General features: G+C 45.1%; 1 protein-coding gene across 2 annotated transcripts in view; it reads left to right on the forward strand.

Moving 5' to 3' along the window:
* Positions 1 to 20,554, forward strand: part of FAM53C (family with sequence similarity 53 member C) — a 47,390-nt gene that overhangs the window by 10,642 nt on the left and 16,194 nt on the right. Inside the window, exon 2 of one of the 2 annotated variants that reach the window (XM_075342382.1) lies at positions 7,224 to 7,281. The exons of the other annotated variant lie outside the window; for it this stretch is intronic. Coding sequence (XP_075198497.1) covers positions 7,224 to 7,281 — 58 coding nt within the window. The remainder of the gene's footprint in view (positions 1 to 7,223; positions 7,282 to 20,554) is intronic. 2 annotated transcript variants of the gene reach the window in all.

The raw sequence follows: 20,554 nt of genomic DNA on the forward strand, positions 1-20,554 counted from the left end.
CTGCTCAACATGTAACCAGCAGTCACACAGTGCACAGTCCCGTTACAGTCGAACGGCGCATGCGCGGGACCACGGGTGCGCTGGGCGGCGTCCTCAAGTATGAAATGGAGCGTTGGGGGACGGCGTAAATCGGCAGAAGGGACAGTAACGGACACCACACAGCCCGCCCCCATGGATAATTTAGAAGATTTGCATACCAAAAGGTACAACTTTATAAAGTGGTTTTTTTTGGTCTAAAAGGGGGCACAAAAACTATAGGAACCTTGCTAGAATGCAGCCCAGGAGCTGCAGAGGGGGAAACTTTTAGGTTTAAAGCAAAATTTCTGCTGCCAGGTTCCCTTTAAAACTCAATGTTTAGCTTCTGAGCCAAAGGTTTCATTGAACACTGCAGCCAAGTGCATGTCTTCTACTGACAAAGCGATGTTGTGTTGGATAAGATTTTTTTCAAAACAAACATGCTTATCTATTGGCATGTTTAGCTACAAATCAGCTGCAAAATCTACATGTGTAAAATGCAGAGTTTACCCTCTACAATGAATAGGTTGAAAAGCTGAAAGATTAAAATGCTGCAGTTTTTAAAGCTCACCAAAACACCAGGATTTTCTTATGTAACCTAAAGCCAGTGCTATACTGGCACTATCTGGCTGATTCTATACATACCTGTAGTGGTCAGCTCGGATGTATAGGTTTTGAAACGCAAGCAAGAAAAGTTTGTAAAATGAGAAGCTTTTTGAATGGCAGTAGCTGCCGATCAGCGGATAGTTGGGGTGGGGTTTGATAGTGATTCCCGCCCCCTGCCTGTTCATCCTCCCCCTTTTATTTATGCTAATTCTATTATAGAATTTTTTTTACTAAGTGACTAGAAGAACCTGTGCTGATGTCATACCCATGTGACCAGGAGGGGCGAAGCCTCAGCCAACATAGCTGATTCCAGGAAGCAACATTATTTTTCTATTGACTGAGACCCTGCCCCTCCTGGTCACATGGGTATGACATCAGCACAGGTCCTTCTAGTCACTTAGTAAAACTGTTCTATTTTAGAATTAGCATAAATAATGGGGAGGACAGACAGGCAGGGGGCGGGAATCACTATGAATACGCACCCCAGCTATCAGCTGATCGGTAGCTGCTGTCATTCAAACAGCTGCTCATTTTACAAACTTTACTTGCTTGTGTTTCAAAACCTATACATCCTAGCTGACAGCTAATGGTATGTATAGACTCAGCATGATAGTGCCAGTATAGCACTTGCTTTTAGGTTATATAAGAAAATCCTGGGCTGGCGATTGGTGCACTTTAAAAATCCGCACCCTTAGGTTTAATTTTCTCCACAGAGAAAAATGGTAAGATTTGTTAGGTTCTACTCCACACAGCCAGGTCTGTGATCTGCTGTGGATTTGAAATGGATTTATACTTCACCGACAATTTGGTCATTTGAAGTAGGTCATGGAGTTTTATTTTCAGGAGTAAAAATACAAAAAATTCTAAACGATCTGCTATATTTTCTGGACCATAAGATGCACCTAAGTTTCCTTATAAAAGGAAACTGGGGGTGGGGGGGGATTTGAAGCAAAACATGTGGTCATGAATGCGCTTATGTGGGGGATCAGCTGCTGACACTGTTACCGTGATGTCCCCCAATTTATTTTACACACTTCTATAGCGCTGTTAATTCCACAGCACTTTACAGACCTGACCATCACTGTCCCCATTGGGGTTCACAATCTAAATTCCCTATCAATATGTCTTTGGAGTGTGTGAGGAAACCGTAGAACTAGGAAGAACCCCCCACAAACACAGGAGACATGCAGACTCCTTGTTTTTGGTCAGATATGCACAACTTACTGTTGTCTAACAAGGAGCTTATTGGCAATATTCACAACAGGTATTTGGTCCATGCATCCCCCCCAATACATTTTGGCGTTCAATGAGAATTTTTATTTACACCTAACAACAATTGATCAACACTACCTCGCCATTGCAAGGTTCAAGCAGGATGTTCTCAGAGAGAAGTGGCCACTGAGCCCAGAGTGTCATCATCAGGTTGCAAAAGAGATAAAGATTTGAGGAGTTGCAGAAAGGCATAGAAGTGGACGTCCTTTGGCGACATCACACACTGATGACCACTTCATTGTGAACAATGCCCTTCAGGACCTGATGATGAATGCCACACAACTCCAGGCACATATAAGGGAGGTGAGAGGCACCAAAGTGTCTCGTCAGACCACTTGAAACCATTTACAGCAACGTGTTTTGTTAACTTACCTGCAAGAGTACCTGACCACACTATCAGGCACCATAGCCAAGTGGGCCTCAGTGCTGTTCACTGATAAAAGTCAATTCACGCTGATCTGAGAAAATGGTCGCCGACGATGTTGGAAATGTCAAGGAGAGCGCTATGCATAAGCCACTGTTGTCACCAGACGAGCCTTTGGTGGTGGTACAATGTGGGCAAGTGTCTAGTCAGTGCAGCGCTGCCCTACTCTTTGTGAATGGTACAGTGACTGCCCCTACTACTGGCACAGTTATTGTGCCCCTCTGCATGATCAACACTGGCCTAATTTAAACTGTGTGGACAACAATGCTCAAGCTCATCGATGTGGCATCATTAGGAAACGGCTGCTGAAGGCTGGGGTACCTTAAGTGCAGGCCACTATATTTTCTCCAGACCTGAATGTCATAGAAAACCTAACGGATCAGCTGAGGTTCTGGGGTACCGAGTTATGAGCCTCTACACAGCGACTCAAAGACCTGGAAGCCCCCCTTTTAAGTACAGTGGGATGCTGCAGCTCAGTAGACAATAACTTTAATTGAGAACAGCAGAAGACATCGCTGTAATTGATGCTCAAGGCCACATGACAAGTTTGAGACAATTGACATTTTTTTCTTTCTTTGGGGAGGTGGGGGAGGCTATTGTTTCAATAAATAGTTTAAGATGTAGAAATTACAATTGCACGCTTTTACTTAAAGGCCCTACTTTCATGATGACACATCACTGTAGCACTAACCTTTTTACTTTTTACATAAATTGCACCCGAAAGCCAAATATCTAACTTTTTGTGAGTAGTGTATATGCCCCCCATTATGGGCCCATCCTGGTATGGTATTACCTCCTGTAATGCCGCATACATAAAAAAACCTTTATACTCGTCGGCTAATCCAAAATTAATATTCACTGCTTCCCATGCCTGGGACCATGGAATATTCATCTCTTTCTAATAGTAAACACTCATAAACCCCCCCCCCCCCTCCAGCTACAGCCTGCCCCTGCTTCCGGTTACATCGCACACCCAGCCGTATTTTCACCCCCTACCTCCCCTAGAAGCTAGGTATGTCCAGATGATAAGATGCCCCCCCCCACTTTCTTCCCACATTTTGAAGAGAAAAAAGTGTGTCTTAGGCTATGTGCGCACGTTGCGTAAATTCATGCAGTTACGCTGCGCTTTGTAGCGCAGCGTAACTGCATGCGTCCTGCGTCCCCTGCACAGTCTATAGAGATTGTGCAGGGGCCGTGCGCACGTGGCGTCTCAGAGCGCAGCGCTTCGGCTACTGCCGAAGCGCTGCGCAAAAAGAAGTGACATGTCACTTCTTCCGTGCGCTTTGCCGGCAGCTCCTGCTCTGTCTATGGCAGAAGCTGCAGGCAGAGCGCACGTTCTCGCCGGCACCATGCGCTTCAGAACGGAGCTTTTCAGCTGCGCTCTGAAGCGCACCTTTTCGGTGCTGGGCTAGTACGCAACGTGCGCACATACCCTTATGGTCTGAAAGATGTACCCTTTTATCTTTAATATCAGAACACAATCTCCCTCCTTAAATGAACTGAAATAATATTGTGTGCACCATTTTACAATTTGTGTTTTTATTCACTTCTCTTCCTTAGTGATTTTTGATGGAGGTTGTTTCATCAAACTGTTATTCTTAAAGTGAACCTGTCTGCTAGGGACTTCTGAACAGCGGACACAGGTACGCACGTCACCGCTGGGTGATGCTGCATTGAGTAGCATATTGGTACACCCCTGTGCGCGTGCTACCATGCTATGAGGGCAGACTAATTGGGGAAAGCAACGCCCTTGCAACTCTAGTCCCTGGCCTCATTACCATATCATAAAAGATGTTTAGAAATACTTTTTCTAAAGATCTCTTCATCTATGCTACTAGATACAGGGATGGTTAGGCAGGATTACCAAATGCACCCAGAACTGCTCATGCTTCTGGGTGCATATTACACCTGACAGGTTCACATTAAGGGCTAATACAGATGTCAGTTTTTGTATGAGTGATATGTATGAGTTAAAAAATAAAATTTTTATATATATATATATATATATATATATATATATATATATATATATATATATATATATATATATATATATATATAATATATATATATATATATATATAATAATATAATATAATGCTGATTGGAGATATATATATAATCTCCAATCAGCATTATATTATATATATATATATATATATCTATCTATCTCCAATCAGCATTATATATCTATATCTATAATAATGCTGATTGGGTCACACTAGAGATGGCTATAGGTAATCTTCTCCACCCCCTCCCGTGGTTTGCACAGGCTTGTCTGATATTGGTCAGGGTTGCAAACTCGCTATTGCAAGTCTATGGAGGGTATGTGCACATATTGCGTATTTGGTACAGAAATTTCTGCATTTCTTGGCATAAAAAGCCCTGCTTAAAATAGGGGCTTTTTATATATATTTTTTTTTTTTTTTAACATGTGGTTTTGGTGCACATTTTTTTTTCCCCCACTCAGTATTATCTGCAGCAAAGAAAAAACAGTGAAAGAATTGGCATGCTGCAGATCTAAATCTGTTCCATATCTGCAAGTGAAAAAAAAAGTTTGCCTGAGACTTCAGGAGCCGGCATCAGGAAACCCTTCAGATTTTGATAAATCTGTGCAGGAAAAAAAAAAAGTAACAAATCTGCAACATATGCACAGGCACTTGCGGTGAAAACTGACCGACAACTCATATGACACTAGGACCATTTTCTTTGCGTACGAGAAAAATCACTGTGTGAAGGAACCTCTTGGACTTTAGGAATGTGGAACTTGCACACATTTATAGGTCTACAGGGGGAAAGCCAGTTATCAGATGTGTACTGTCCAGTTTTAATGATGTACCAATCATGTCATAATGTCAGGACCAGATCTTTGCTTTTAACCTGGATGAGAAATGGCGAGGAAAATAAGTATTCGTTACCCTACATATTTTTGCAAGTTTTCCCACCTACAAATAATAGAGAGGTCTGTAATTTTTATCATAGGCACACTTCAAATGTGACAGATTGAATCCAGAAAATCCTTGTAGGATTTTTACATACTTATTTCCTCCCTGAAGAGACAATTTGAATATTTCCCAGAGCAGCATTGCAGCTATGAGTCCCCTCACTGGGAGCCAGACTGGTTTTGTCAGGTCTCCGCAAGGAAAATAGTCTTCCCCACTATAGCTTCTCAAACCAGATCAGGTCCCACACTTTGCACTGACGAGAGGCAATCACCCCAAAACACCGTGTCTGATCTGATCTGGTATAAATCCTAAGTCATATGAAAAGGCTTGTTATAAGGCCACTTTTGTTTTTTAGGATTGCTAGTTCCAATAGGTGATGCTAGAGTTTGTCTCCTTCCTCCTTGAAGAGACAATTTGAATGCAATAAAATGCAAATTCATTATTTGATCACCTACCAACCAGCAAGAATTCTGTCTCTCACAGAGCTGTTATTTTTGTTTTCTTTAAGAAGCCATTCTACTCTGCACTCATTAGTTGTATTAATTACACCTGTTTCAACTTGTATAAAAAACCTGTCCACACACTCAATCAATCACAATCCAACCTCCTCCATGGCTAAGACCAAAGAGCTCTCTAAGCACACCAGAAAGAAAATTGTTAACCTGCACAAGGCTGGGGTGAACAACAAGACAATAGGCAAGCCACTTGGTGAGAAGGCAACAAGTGTTGGCGCAGTAATTAAATAATGGAAGAAACACAAGATGACTGTCACTCTTACTCTGTCTGGGGCTCCATGTAAGATCTCGCCTCGTGGGGTAAGGATGATTCTGAAAATGATCAGGAATCAGCCCAGAACTAAACGGGAGGACCTGGTCAATGACCTGAAGATAGCTGGGACCACCGACTCAAAGATTACATTTTACTAACACACTACATCGTCATGGATTAAAATGCTGCAGGGCACGTAAGGTCCCCCTTCTCATGCCAGCACATGTCCAGGCCTGTTTGAAGTTTGCCCATGACCATCTGGATGATCCAGAGAAGGTCAGATGAGATCAAAATAGAACTTTTTGGTATCCACTCCACTTGCAGTGTTTGGCGGAAGGATGAGTACAACCCCAGGAACACTGTTCCAACTCTGAAGCATGGGGATGGAAATATACTTTTGGGGGTGCTTTTGTGCAAAATGTAGAAGGGAGGATGGATTGGGTCATGTATCGCAGGATTTTGGCAAACCACCTCCTTTCCTCAGCAAGAGCATTGAAGATGAGTTGTGGATGGGTCTTCCAGCATGATGATGACCTTAAACATCACCAGAGCAACTAAGGAGTGGTTCCGTAAGAAGCATTTCAAGGTCCTGGAGTGGCCCAGCCAGTCTCCAGACCTGAATGCAATAGAAAATCTTTGGCGGAAGCAGAAACTCAAAGTTGCCCAGTGACAGCCCCTGAAAGATCTGGAGAAGATCTGTATGGATGAGTGGGCCAAAATGCCTGCTGCAGTGTGTACAAACTTGGTCAAGAAGCACAGGAAACGTCTGATTTCTGTAATTGCAAACAAAGGTTTCTGTACTAAATATTAGGTTATGTTTTTTTTATTGTATCAAATACTTCTCATGCGATTAAAATGCAAATTAATTATATAAAAACCATACAATGTTTTTTGGAGGTGTTGTGGTTTTTTTTTTTTTTTTTTTTCCCTGGATATTTTGTGGCAGGGGGATTCTGTCTGTCACAGTTTTAGTGTACCTGCAATAAAAATTACAGACCTCTCCATTCGTTGTAGGTGGGAAAACTTGCAAAGTCGCCAGTGTATCAAATACTTATTTTCCCCGCTTTAGTTTTCAGACCCATTCCTATCATGTAATCTCAGTTATAAGAGAACCCCATATTTGATACAATGTGGAGACACTTGGATTGTGAAGACTTTACAACAGCTCTCACTTATGTTTGTGTCTCTCTCAGCCACTGCCTGATCATCCAGACCCTGAGGGGTGCAGCAGTCCGTACCATTTTGTGACAGGTAAATGAATATATGTTTGTGATGGTGCAGTGTGCATTACGTGCATTTGCCACTTTCCATGAATGATTACTATCACAGTGGGCAGATGTTTGCATGTGCTTGTTTAAAAACATGGCTGATATAATTACTGAGCTTCTAAATGGAAATATTTTGTTTTCTTAGATATTAGACGTAAAGTCAATGCAGTGCAGAGTGCACCCCCTTCACGAGATATAATATTGGAGATGGGTGTACACTGGAGCTCACCAACTGGTTCCACTGGTTGTAAGGGTCCTGTTACACGTAGCGACGTTCCAGCGATCCCGACAATGATACGACGTGGTCAGGATCGCTGGTACGTCGCTACATGGTCGCTAGTGAGCTGGCAAACAGGCAGATCTAATTAACGACGCAGCAACGATACGACGATCCGTATAACGACCTCGGCAGTTGTTGGGACCCTGTCACACAGCAGCTATTCTGACGACTCAGACCTCGGTAGAGGCGTAGTGTTTCCACCCAGGCGTGCCAACGAGGTTGCTCATCATTGTTATGGCGTCAAACACTGCAATGCATGCTGCCCAGCGGGACACCAACGATCAAAAAATGTACCAGGTCGTTCAGGTACAATCAGCGATATCGCAATGGGGGGGCGGTCGCTGCTATGTGTCACACGTAGCGAGATCGCTAGCGAGGTCACTGTTGCGTCACAAAACGTGACGTTTCAGCGATCTCGCTAATGACATTGCTATGTGTAACGGGGCTTAAGAGCTGAATACTTGTAGAGAAACCCACATTGAATGTTTCAAACACTTATTTCAATTTTCTCCAGTTCTTTTATTTAAGGGTTTCACAACATTTAGATGGTATACACTTGAGTACAGCCACGTTTTAGGTAAACCTTCATCAGGCTTTTTAATGGTCGAAAAAAAAATTGGAAATGACTGCATCAAGAATCCAAGATCAGACGATTGGGTTTCTCAAGGGAAGACCATCTGGTTTGGGTCCCAGTTCTCAATCAGCAGACACAACGCCTCCAAACCTTGAATACTTGATACACCCATTTTCTTCTTTCTTTGACTCTCCAATGTCTAATGAAGAATAGAATCCCTAAAACCTCAGTCCTCAAGTGTATGTCTCCTAAATGTGGAGTGAACCTGAGATTTGAAAAATTATTCAGAAAATTGAAATGGTGTTTTGACTAGTGATAGTCGGACCCGGACTGTAAAAGTCCGGATCCGTGCGGTTTCAGACGTACCAGAGTGCCAGGCCCAGATATTAAATTGGGAACTCAGGTATAGATTAAGGAAAAATAAGTGACTCAAGCGGGCTATAATTACTGAGGCTCTGGGGTGGCTGTAACTGCTTCATGGTCACTCATTCGCTTCCAGGGCCGCTCATTAACGTCATTGCATATGCACCACTTTCCCCACCCACCGACGTGTGGTTGCAGTCAGACTTACCCCCAACTTGTGTGACAGAGTGTCTGACTCTTCCAATCACAGGTGCTGTCTGCGGGTCTATATCGTACAGTAAAAATTAAATAAAAATTGTCATAGCACAGATGGCATATGGCTACAGGCTGCAGCCCCAAGCATGCGCTTTTCTTGGCTGTGTATTAAAATAGGAGGAACCGCATGCGCACTTTTAATAAAAAAAAAAAAAAAAAAGCAAAACAAAAAAGCTTGCAGTCTCCCCAAGCCCCCCCAATTTTGATACCCAGTTATGATAAAGCCTGAGAGCTGAGGGCTGGTATTCTCATACTGGGGAGACCCATGCTTATTGCCCCCACCCCCCCAGTCTAAAAATAGCAGCCTGCAGCCGCCCAGGATTGTCAGTAGATGTGATAATCCCGGCTCTTCCCGATTGCCCTGTTGAGGTGGCAATCTGGGTAATAAGGTGATAATGTGAGCTCACAGCTGCCACTAAGCCTAGATTAGTATTGGGGGCATCTGAGAACCCATTACTAATCTGTAAGTGAAAGTAAATAAACACTAAAAAAATCCTTTTTATTTGAAATAAAATATAATAAAACACTTTCACCACTTTATTAACCCCCAAAACACCCCTGCAGGTCCGACATAATCCACACGAGGTTCCAGCTCGGCTATATCTGAAGTCATAGAGTGCAATCATGGAACATGACCGTTCACTGTGGACTTCAGGCAGAGACTGAGCAGCAATCCGTGGCGACATCACTCAGGTAAAATGTGGTCATAGCTGGAGGTTCCCTTGGCCCTTCACCTGTAACCGCAGGTAACCTGTCCTCAGTAAAGTCAGTGACCTCACCTCTAATGGATGCAACAATTCTGGGCAGCTGCAGGCTGCTATTTTTAGGCTGGGGGGCCCAATGAGCAGGGTTCTCCCCAGCTGTTGGGCTTTATCATGGTCGTGTCTCAAAATTGGGGGTGGGGGACCTACATGCCTTTTTTTTTTTTTTGTAGTTAACCCCTTCACGACCATGGACGGAAAGATCCGTCATGGTGCCCTGGGCCTTAACGACCAAGGACGGATCTTTCCGTCATGGCGTAATCGCGGCACCGGAGCCTCCGGTGACTGCAATCGGTTAACATAAACCGCAGATTCGGGGAGGAGGGGACCTGTTCCTGACCTCAGGAGGGGTGGTGCCTCCTCCCCGGACCTACGGAGGCTGTGATTGGCTGACGAACGCCGCTCAACCAATCACAGCCACTGTAATGTTCCAGCCATTTAAAGTGACTGAAACATTGAAATCCAGCCCTGGCCAGTGCAGCTATAGCACTGGCCATTGGCTGGAGCTGGGTGACCTCACTGGATTACCCTCCCCCAGCTCCAGTAGCTCTGATTGGAGACAGCGGTCACAAGGCCGGTGACCGCCCCATCAGCTTCACTTGTCGGCCCTGCAGCACGCCAGCACAGTGAGTGTACACAGTGCAATGGCAGGGCGACAAGATCCGGTCCCCTGCTGTTATGTGACCGGAGCATGGGACCCGGAAGTTGCCGCGCTGCCATTGCACTGTATGAAACCGGCCTCCTGATCCGCCGCTGCCCTCCGCGATCTGCCACCCGCACCCCCACCCCTCGTATCTGCTGCCCGCACTCTCACCCCCACACCTCCTGATCCGCCGCTTCCCTCCGCGATCTGTCACCCGCAGCCCTCGTATCTGCTGCCCGCACCCTCACCCCCACACCTCCCGATCCGCCGCTGCCCTCCGCGATCTGCCACCCGATCTGCTGCCCGCACCCTCACCCCCACACCTCCCGATCCGCCGCCGTCACCCTCCATCTGCCACAGTGCCACCGGTCCCCCCCGATCTGCTGCCCGGCCCCTTTCCCTCGTGATCGGCTGCTCGTCCCCTCACCTCCGTGATGTGCTGCCAGCCCCCTCCACTCGAGATCGGCTGCCCGCTTCCTCCTCCGTTATGTGCTGCCCGGCCCCGCCCCTTCTCCTCCGTTATGTGCTGCCCGCTCCCCCCCACCTCTCAACCCTGTGATCGGCTACTCGCCCCCACCTCTCACCCCTGTGATCGGCTACTCGCCCCCTCCCCTGTCACCCCCTTGATGTGCGCTCCCTCCCCTGTCACCCCCGTGATGTGCGCTCCCTCCCCTGTCACCCCCGTGATGTGCGCTCCCTCCCCTGTCACCCCCGTGATGTGCGCTCCCTCCCCTGTCACCCCCGTGATGTGCGCTCCCTCCCCTGTCACCCCCGTGATGTGCGCTCCCTCCCCTGTCACCCCCGTGATGTGCGCTCCCTCCCCTGTCACCGCCGTGATGTGCGCTCCCTCCCCTGTCACCGCCGTGATGTGCGCTCCCTCCCCTGTCACCGCCGTGATGTGCGCTCCCTCCCCTGTCACCGCCGTGATGTGCGCTCCCTCCCCTGTCACCGCCGTGATGTGCGCTCCCTCCCCTGTCACCGCCGTGATGTGCGCTCCCTCCCCTGTCACCGCCGTGATGTGCGCTCCCTCCCCTGTCACCGCCGTGATGTGCGCTCCCTCCCCTGTCACCGCCGTGATGTGCGCTCCCTCCCCTGTCACCGCCGTGATGTGCGCTCCCTCCCCTGTCACCCCCGTGATGTGCGCTCCCTCCCCTGTCACCCCCGTGATGTGCGCTCCCTCCCCTGTCACCCCCGTGATGTGCGCTCCCTCCCCTGTCACCCCCGTGATGTGCGCTCCCTCCCCTGTCACCCCCGTGATGTGCGCTCCCTCCCCTGTCACCCCCGTGATGTGCGCTCCCTCCCCTGTCACCCCCGTGATGTGCGCTCCCTCCCCTGTCACCCCCGTGATGTGCGCTCCCTCCCCTGTCAACCCCGTGATCTGCTGTCCGCTCTCCCTCACCTCTCACCCCCGTGATCTGTGCTCTGCTCACCTGTCTCCTCCGTGATCTGCGCTGCGCTCCCTCCCCCACCTCTCACCCTCCCCGATCTGATGCCTCCTTCATCTCCTGTGATCCAGCTGCCTAGATCCATCCTGTAGGGTAACTATCCCCAATCTCACCTCCCATCCCCCCCTCCCCTCCTCCCTCTATCCTCTGCCGCTCCTGCATCCACTGCGCCCTCTCCCATCCGCCCCCACCCTATCCCAGCCGCTGTCTCACAATCACAGATGCTCCCTTTATATGCCGCTGCCCCCCCATCTGCCGCCCCCCATCTGCCACTGGTTTTTTTTTTTCTATGCCATGGGGGTCTAGTTTCCAAATTGGGGTCGCATGTGGGGGAGCTGCACTGTTTCGGCACCTCAGGGGGTCTCCAAATGCAACATGGAATACACTAATTATCCCAGACAATTTTGCGTTTGAAACGTCAAATGACGCTCCTTGCCTTCCGAGCCCTGCTGTGGGCCCAAACATTTTATTTCCACCACATATGAGGTGTCTGTGTACTCAGGAGAAATTACACAATACATTTTATGGTGCAATGTTTCCTGATACCCTTGTGAAAAAAAAGCTATCTGGTTGAAGTAACAATTTTGTGGTAAAAAAAATTTTTTTTATTTTCACGGCTCAACTCTATTAACTGTTGTGAAGCCCCCAGAGGCTCAAAGTGCTCAATAAACATCTAGATAAATTCCATTAGGGGTCTAGTTTCCAAAATGGGGTAACATGTGGGGGAGCTCCACTGTTTCGGCACCTCAGGGGCTCTCCAAACGCAACATGGTGCGGCTAACGATTCCAGCTAATTTTCTGTTCAAAAAAGTCAAATGGCGCTCCTTCCCTTCCGAGTCCTGGCGTGTGCTCAAACAGTGGTTTTTCGCCACATATGAGGTATCTGCGTGCTCAGTAGAAATTGCCCAACAAATTTTGGGGATAAATTTAATCCTGCTACCCTTGTGAATATGCAATATTTGAGGCTAAATTAACATTTTTGTTGCAAAAAGTAAAATGTTCATTTTTTTCCTTCCACATTGCTTTAGTTACTGTGAAGCACCTGAAGGGTTAATAACCTTCTTGAATGTGGTTTTGAGTAGCCTGAGGGGTGCCGTTTTTGGAATGGTGTCACTTTTGGGTGTTTTGTGTCATGTAGACCTTTCAAAATCAAATCAAATGTGATGTGGTCCCTAAAAAAAGTGGCTTTGTAAATTTTGTTGTAAAAATGAGAAATTGCTCATAAACTTTGAACCCCTATAACTTCCTTAAATTTTTTTTTTTTTCCCCAAAATTGTTCTGATGTAAAGTAGACATATGGGAAATGTTATTTATTAATTATTTTGTGTCAGATGTCTCGTTGGTTTTAGAGCATAAAAATTCAAAGTTTGAAAATTACAAAATTTTCACAATTTTCACGAAATTACCGTTTTTTTCACAAAAACGCAAAAAATATCGGCATAAATTTACCACGAACATGAAGCCCAATATGACACGAGAAAACAATCTCAGAATCACCGGGATCCGCTGAAGCGTTCCAGAGTTATAACCTCCATAAAGTGACACTGGTCAGAATTGCAAAAAATGGCCTGGTCTTTAGGGTCAAAATAGGCTTGGGGCTGAAGGGGTTAAAAAACCCCAACAAAATGCGCATGATACGCTTCCTCTTATTTTGATACACAGCCGGGTGCTGCAGCCTGTAGCTGTAGGCTTTTTCTGTGCTGGGTATCCTAATATGGCAGGAACCCTACGCCAAATATTTTTATACCACAATACATGTACATAGCGTCTTTGATTGCAGTCAACCGCGCCTCCACCCTGAGTGTCAGCTGAGTGCTTCCAATCAGACGCCGGTGGGCGGGGAATGCGATGCATATACAATGAAGGTAATGAGCGGCTCCAGAAGTGAATGAGTGGCCTGGAAGCAGTTACAGCCGTGCCGGAGAATCGATAAGTACAGCCCACTTGCTCCTCCTATCCCTTCGATCACCATTTTCAATAGCTGGATTCTGGTCCCCACAGACTTGTATAAGGTCCGGTCCGGCTCAGAACCGGATTTCTTCTTAGGGCTGCCGCTCCCAGTTATCTGTGGTCTCCACCCATCATTAGTTTTGAATCATATTAGTGCTTATTAGTGTGTGGTTCATTTTTAAAAGTACTCTGTTTTGTGTTTTGGATGCTACGTACAACTTCAATTTTTTTTTTCTCTTGTATATGTATATGTATGTATGTATGTGTATATATTGTGTGTGTGTGTGTGTGTGTGTGTGTGTGTGTGTATATATATATATATATATATATATATATATATATATATATATATATATACAATATATATACAAAATAGGTAAAAAAAATCCTGTTTTTTGCCATTCCAGATTGTCTGCATGTATGTATCCTAATGCACAAAACACCTTTCTGTGTTATTGTTGGTTTTGTGTGCACCATTTTGCAGCTTTTATTTACTGTATGTATAAGCTTTAATATGAATACATACAATATACAATTTATATTTAGGACCACTCTTTGAGAGGAAGTAGCTATTGTCTGATATGTGGCCAACTTTTCATAGATTGCTCTAATCAATTCATATAAAGATGATAATAAAAATCGGTGGTACTGTAAAGGGAATATGTCACCAAGTTTTTTAAGTTTCTGCTACCCAATGTGAGAGCCGCATAATAGAGACCTTGAGTCCAATGATATATCACTTATTGGGCTGCTTGTTGTAATTCTAAAATCTGTTTTATCTGATGCACATCTGCTAGTTCTCTGAATGCTGAGCTCTCTGTAACCCTGCCCTCACGACTGATTGGCAGCATTCTGTGTACTCTGTTCATAGGTAGAAAGGTGCCATCTGCTATCTGTGCTAAGGTGCTATCTGTGATAGGGGTGTGGTTATACAGAGCTCATGAATGTGGAAGAGTACCTGTTACAGGTCTACTGATAATCTCCTGGGAATAAAACAGTGATTTTTATCAAAACTACAACAAACAGCCAAATAAGTGAGGCATCACTGGAATCAGGATCTCTGCCCCTACATTATGCTGCACTCAGATGGGGTGGCAAAAATCTGGTGACAAATTCCCTTTAATGCAAGTCACATTTTGCTTTTTTAATGTTTCTTGAATAAAATGGTTTAGAATGTAATACTACTTGAAATCTATTTTTTATTTCCTTTCTATTCATTAGGAATGCTCATATCCTTTGTAAAGGAGTTAATTGAAATAGAGGTGGATGTCAAATTTGTAGATGACGTGTAAGGCCTGTGTGGGTGTTTCTTATGGATTTGTGCTTTTTAATAGTCATAGGAAGGAGTGTCAGCTCATGAGACTTTCTAGTGAAAAAACATATACATTTGCAGATTCTTTCTGCGTTTTTTTTTTTTTTAACAATACTGTATACTTCTATATGTGTTCCATATACTACAATTTAATAAAAACGTATGTGTTTACCTCCCCTTTATTTCATTTTTTTTTTTAATATACAATTATACAGTGGTGGGGGGGAGTATTTAGTCAGCCACCGATTGTGCATGTTTTCCCACTGTAATTGACATCATAGATGGACCACAACTATGAGAAAAACCAATCCAGAAAATCACCTTGTCTGATTTGGGAAGATTTATTTTTTTGCAAATTATGATGGAAAATAATTATTTAATCATCTAAAAACATGCGAGATTTCTTTAACCTGTAACTTCATCTTCAAGAGGCTCCTCTGTCCTCCACTCATTACCTGTAGTAATGGCACCTGTTTGAACTTATCAGTATTATTATTATTATTATTATTTATTTATAGAGCACCATTAATTCCATGGTGCTGTACATGAGAAGGGGGTTACATACAAAATACGTATACAAGTTACAGTAGACAGACTAGTACAGAGGGAAGAGGGCCCTACCCTTGCGGGCTTACATTCTATAGGATTATGGGGAGGAGACAATAGGTGGGGTGTAGGTCAGGCGGCGGCTCCGCACGGTGGTCGGGCGGCAGCTCCGCACGGTGGTCGGGCGGCAGCTCCGCACGGTGGTCGGGCAGCAGCGAGTTCATTGTAGATTGTAGGCATTTCTGAACAGATGAGTTTTCAGGTTCCGTTTGAAGTTTGCAAGGGTAGGGGATAGTCTGACGTGTTGAGGCAGCGAGTTCCAGGAGACTGGGGATGCTCGGGAGAAGTCTTGGAGTCGGTTGCGTGAGGAGCGAATGAGAGAGGAGGAGAGGAGGAGATCTTGGGAGGACCGGAGGTGACGTGTTGGAGTGTAGTGGGAGAGTAGTTCGGAGATGTACGGAGGGGAAAGATTATGCACAGCTCACAGCTCAGTAGAAAAGATACCTGTCCACAACCTCAGTCACACTCCAAACTCCACTATGGTGAAGATCAAAGAGCTGTTGAAGGACACCAGAAACAAAATTGTAGCCCTGCACCAGGCTGCGAAGACTGAATCTGCTATAGGCAAGCAGCCAAGAATAAGAAATTGGAAGACCTACAAGACCACTGATAATCTCCCTCGATCTGGGGCTCCTCACAAGATCTCCCTTCCTGCGGTCAAAATGACACACGAGCGGTGAGCAAAAATCACCTAGTGAATGACCTGCATAGAGCTGGGACCACCGTAACAAAGGCTACCATCAGTAACACACAACATAGTCAGGGACTCAGATCCTGCCGTGCCAGATGTGTTCCCCTGCTTAAGCCAGTACATGTCTGGGCCCATCAGAAGTTTGCTAGAGAGCACTTGGATTATCCAGGAGAGTATTTGGAAAATGTCATATAGTCTGATGGAACCAAAGTAGAACTGTTTGGTAGAAACACAACTCGTCATATTTGGAGGAGACAGAATGCTGCGTTGCATCCAAAGAACACCATACCTACTGTGAAGCATGGGGGTGGTGACGTCATGCCTTGGGGCTGTGTCTCTGCAAAGGGATCAGGACGATTGATCCGTGTACATGAATGAATGGGGCCATGTATCTTGAGATTTTTGAGTGCAAACCTCCTTCCATTAGCATGGGTATTGAAGATGAAACGTGGCTGGGTCTTCCAGCATGATTATCCCAAGCACACCTCCAGGGTAATGAAGGAGTGGCTTTGTAAGAAGCATATGAAGGTCCTGGAGTGGTCTAGCCAGTCTCCAGATCTCAACCCCATAGAAAACCATTGGAGGGAGTTGAAAGTCTGTGTTGCCCAGCGACAGGCCCAATACATCACTGCTCTAAAGGAGATCTGCATGGAGGAGTGGGCCAATATACCACCAACAGTGTGTGCCAACCTTGTGAAAACTTAGATAGGCTGGGGCCACACGGGGCACTAGTGCGATTTCTCGCATGACACTCGTGGGAGCCGAGTGTCATGCGAGTGTCCCTGCGACTGAGGTCCAATCATGCGATCAGACCTCAGCTGTGGGGGGTGGGCCGGCACTGAGGAGGGGCGGCATAGTGTGTTACTGATGGTAGCCTTTGTTACGGTGGTTCCAGATCTACAGTCAGGGCCAGAAATATTTGGACAGTGACACAAGTTTTGTTATTTTAGCTGTTTACAAAAACATGTTCAGAAATACAATTATATATATAATATAGGCTGAAAGTGCACACTTCCAGCTGCAATATGAGAGTTTTCACATCCAAATCGGAGAAAGGGTTTAGGAATCATAGCTCTGTAATGCATAGCCTCCTCTTTTTCAAGGGACCAAAAGTAATTGGACAAGGGACTCTAAGGGCTGCAATTAACTCTAAAGGCGTCTCCCTCGTTAACCTGTAATCAATGAAGTAGTTAAAAGGTCTGGGGTTGATTACAGGTGTGTGGTTTTGCCTTTGGAAGCTGTTGCTGTGACCAGACAACATGCGGTCTAAGGAACTCTCAATTGAGGTGAAGCAGAACATCCTGAGGCTGAAAAAAAAGAAAAAATCCATCAGAGAGATAGCAGACATGCTTGGAGTAGCAAAATCAACAGTCGGGTACATTCTGAGAAAAAAGGAATTGACTGGTGAGCTTGGGAACTCAAAAAGGCCTGGGTGTCCACGGATGACAACAGTGGTGGATGATCGCCGCATACTTTCTTTGGTGAAGAAGAACCCGTTCACAACATCAACTGAAGTCCAGAACACGCTCAGTGAAGTAGGTGTATCTGTCTCTAAGTCAACAGTAAAGAGAAGACTCCATGAAAGTAAATACAAAGGGTTCACATCTAGATGCAAACCATTCATCAATTCCAAAAATAGACAGGCCAGAGTTAAATTTGCTGAAAAACACCTCATGAAGCCAGCTCAGTTCTGGAAAAGTATTCTATGGACAGATGAGACAAAGATCAACCTGTACCAGAATGATGGGAAGAAAAAAGTTTGTAGAAGAAAGGGAACGGCACATGATCCAAGGCACACCACATCCTCTGTAAAACATGGTGGAGGCAACGTGATGGCATGGGCATGCATGGCTTTCAATGGCACTGGGTCACTTGTGTTTAATGATGACATAACAGCAGACAAGAGTAGCCGGATGAATTCTGAAGTGTACCGGGATATACTTTCAGCCCAGATTCAGCCAAATGCCGCAAAGTTGATCGGACGGCGCTTCATAGTACAGATGGACAATGACCCCAAACATACAGCCAAAGCTACCCAGGAGTTCATGAGTGCAAAAAAGTGGAACATTCTGCAATGGCCAAGTCAATCACCAGATCTTAACCCAATTGAGCATGCATTTCACTTGCTCAAATCCAGACTTAAGACGGAAAGACCCACAAACAAGCAAGACCTGAAGGCTGCGGCTGTAAAGGCCTGGCAAAGCATTAAGAAGGAGGAAACCCAGCGTTTGGTGATGTCCATGGGTTCCAGACTTAAGGCAGTGATTGCCTCCAAAGGATTCGCAACAAAATATTGAAAATAAAAATATTTTGTTTGGGTTTGGTTTATTTGTCCAATTACTTTTGACCTCCTAAAATGTGGAGTGTTTGTAAAGAAATGTGTACAATTCCTACAATTTCTATCAGATATTTTTGTTCAAACCTTCAAATTAAACGTTACAATCTGCACTTGAATTCTGTTGTAGAGGTTTCATTTCAAATCCAATGTGGTGGCATGCAGAGCCCAACTCGCGAAAATTGTCACTGTCCAAATATTTCTGGACCTAACTATATGCAGCTTATTCACTAGGTGATTTTTGCTCACAGTTCGTGAGTGCAGTGCGATCTTTCTCTCGCCTCATAGACTTGAATGAGTGCGAGAGAGAGCGAGTCTCTCATTACAGTCGCAGCATACTGCAATTGTTTTGTCGGTACGATTAGGGCTGAGAAAATAATTGCTCATGGGTGCTGGGACGTAGGTTAATATTGGTCCGAGTGCAATGCGATGTTTTATCACATTCCACTCGATCCGATTTATATGCCGTGTGGCTTAGGCCAAAATGTTTGACCTCTGTCATTGCCAACAAGAGGATACATAACAAAATATCGAGATTAACTTTTGTTATTGACCAAATACTTATTTTCCACCATAATTTGCAAAAATAATCTTGCCAAATCAGATGCGGTGATTTTCTGGACTTGTTTTCTCATTTTGTCTCTCATAGTTGTGGTCTACCTATCAATTATAGGCCTCTCTCATCTTTTTAAGTGGGAGAACTTGCAAAATTGGTGGCTGACTAAATACTCAAACCCCCCCACTGTATAGTAATCTGTACACAGCAGACTGCATCTTTTGCATCCTTTGTGTTTGTGTATATAAAAGTATATAAAAAACCCCCACTGATTTGTGCACAATTGATATCACGAATACTGTCTTATGTTAGAGGCCTGTGAGAAGATGGGGAGAGCGGTGCATGAGTTCATGCCTCTGCCCACTCATGGAACCCACCTGAAATATATATTCAATGGAGTATGCTATATAGTTGCAGCCCTCCAATAATTGAAAAAGTTGAATTATCAGTCTGCAAAGCCCAAAGCTAAATTCTTGCAAAATCATGTATTGCAAAAAAAAAAACTACAGAAAAACCTTGAAGTGTTGCAAGTCTTACATTTACTGCATGAATTGCATAATTAGTATTGTATGCATCTGATACACAAGAGAATTCCTTTCCATACTACAAACTGCCAGGAGAAGATGGGACTATAAATATACAGTAGATTGCTGATGTAATAAACTTGGAAAGTACTAAAGGGGTTGTCAGGAATTTGGCTATTGATGACCGATCACACGGATGTCAGATCGATGGATCCTGGCACCCCCCACTGGTCAGCAGTTTGCAGCTTCTGGGCAGGCTGGATGTACACATTATAACCTATAGAAAAAGACAATCCAGTTCCCCATGAGAAACTAGAAAGAAACTTTATGTGCACCAAATCATATGTACAAGAACCAAATCGATAAAAATGAATGTGCAGTTGGTTATTGGCAGTATTGGGTCAAGTTGCTAACCTGTGGTCGCTGAACAGGATCACTGAGAGCTGCCTCCAGCCTCCCACCAACCATAATTACTGTATTTTTTGCTTTATAAGATGCACGTGATTATAAGACGCACCCCCAAATTTGGTGAAGGAATAGAGATTTTTTTAATAAATGGGGTCCGTCTTATAATGCCAGTGTCCGTCTAACAAATAATATAGGGTATATGTCCCTCATAGCCCCCCTCATCCTAAAATTGGCCCCCTAAATCTGGATATGACCACCTTATATTGAACACGTCCCCCAGTGATGCCACATTTCCCCTATGGCTGGCACACAGGCCCACTGTGGCAGGCAGACGGGCCCACTGTGGCAGGCAGACATCACCCTCTGTTACATATCGCCCCCGTGTTACTGCTTTTAGTAAAAAAAACTTTCCTTTCCTTCTGCAGCACTGTCCTGTCTCTTGTGTCCCTCCTTGGGGTTGAGCTCCTCCTGTCTCCTGCACTTCCTACTTCCTGGTTCTAGTGCAGGTCATGTGATCGGGACAGCAGAGAGATATCTCTGCGTGCCTAATCAC

The sequence above is a fragment of the Anomaloglossus baeobatrachus genome, chromosome 4, assembly GCF_048569485.1.
Source record: "Anomaloglossus baeobatrachus isolate aAnoBae1 chromosome 4, aAnoBae1.hap1, whole genome shotgun sequence".
NCBI lineage: Eukaryota > Metazoa > Chordata > Amphibia > Anura > Aromobatidae > Anomaloglossus > Anomaloglossus baeobatrachus.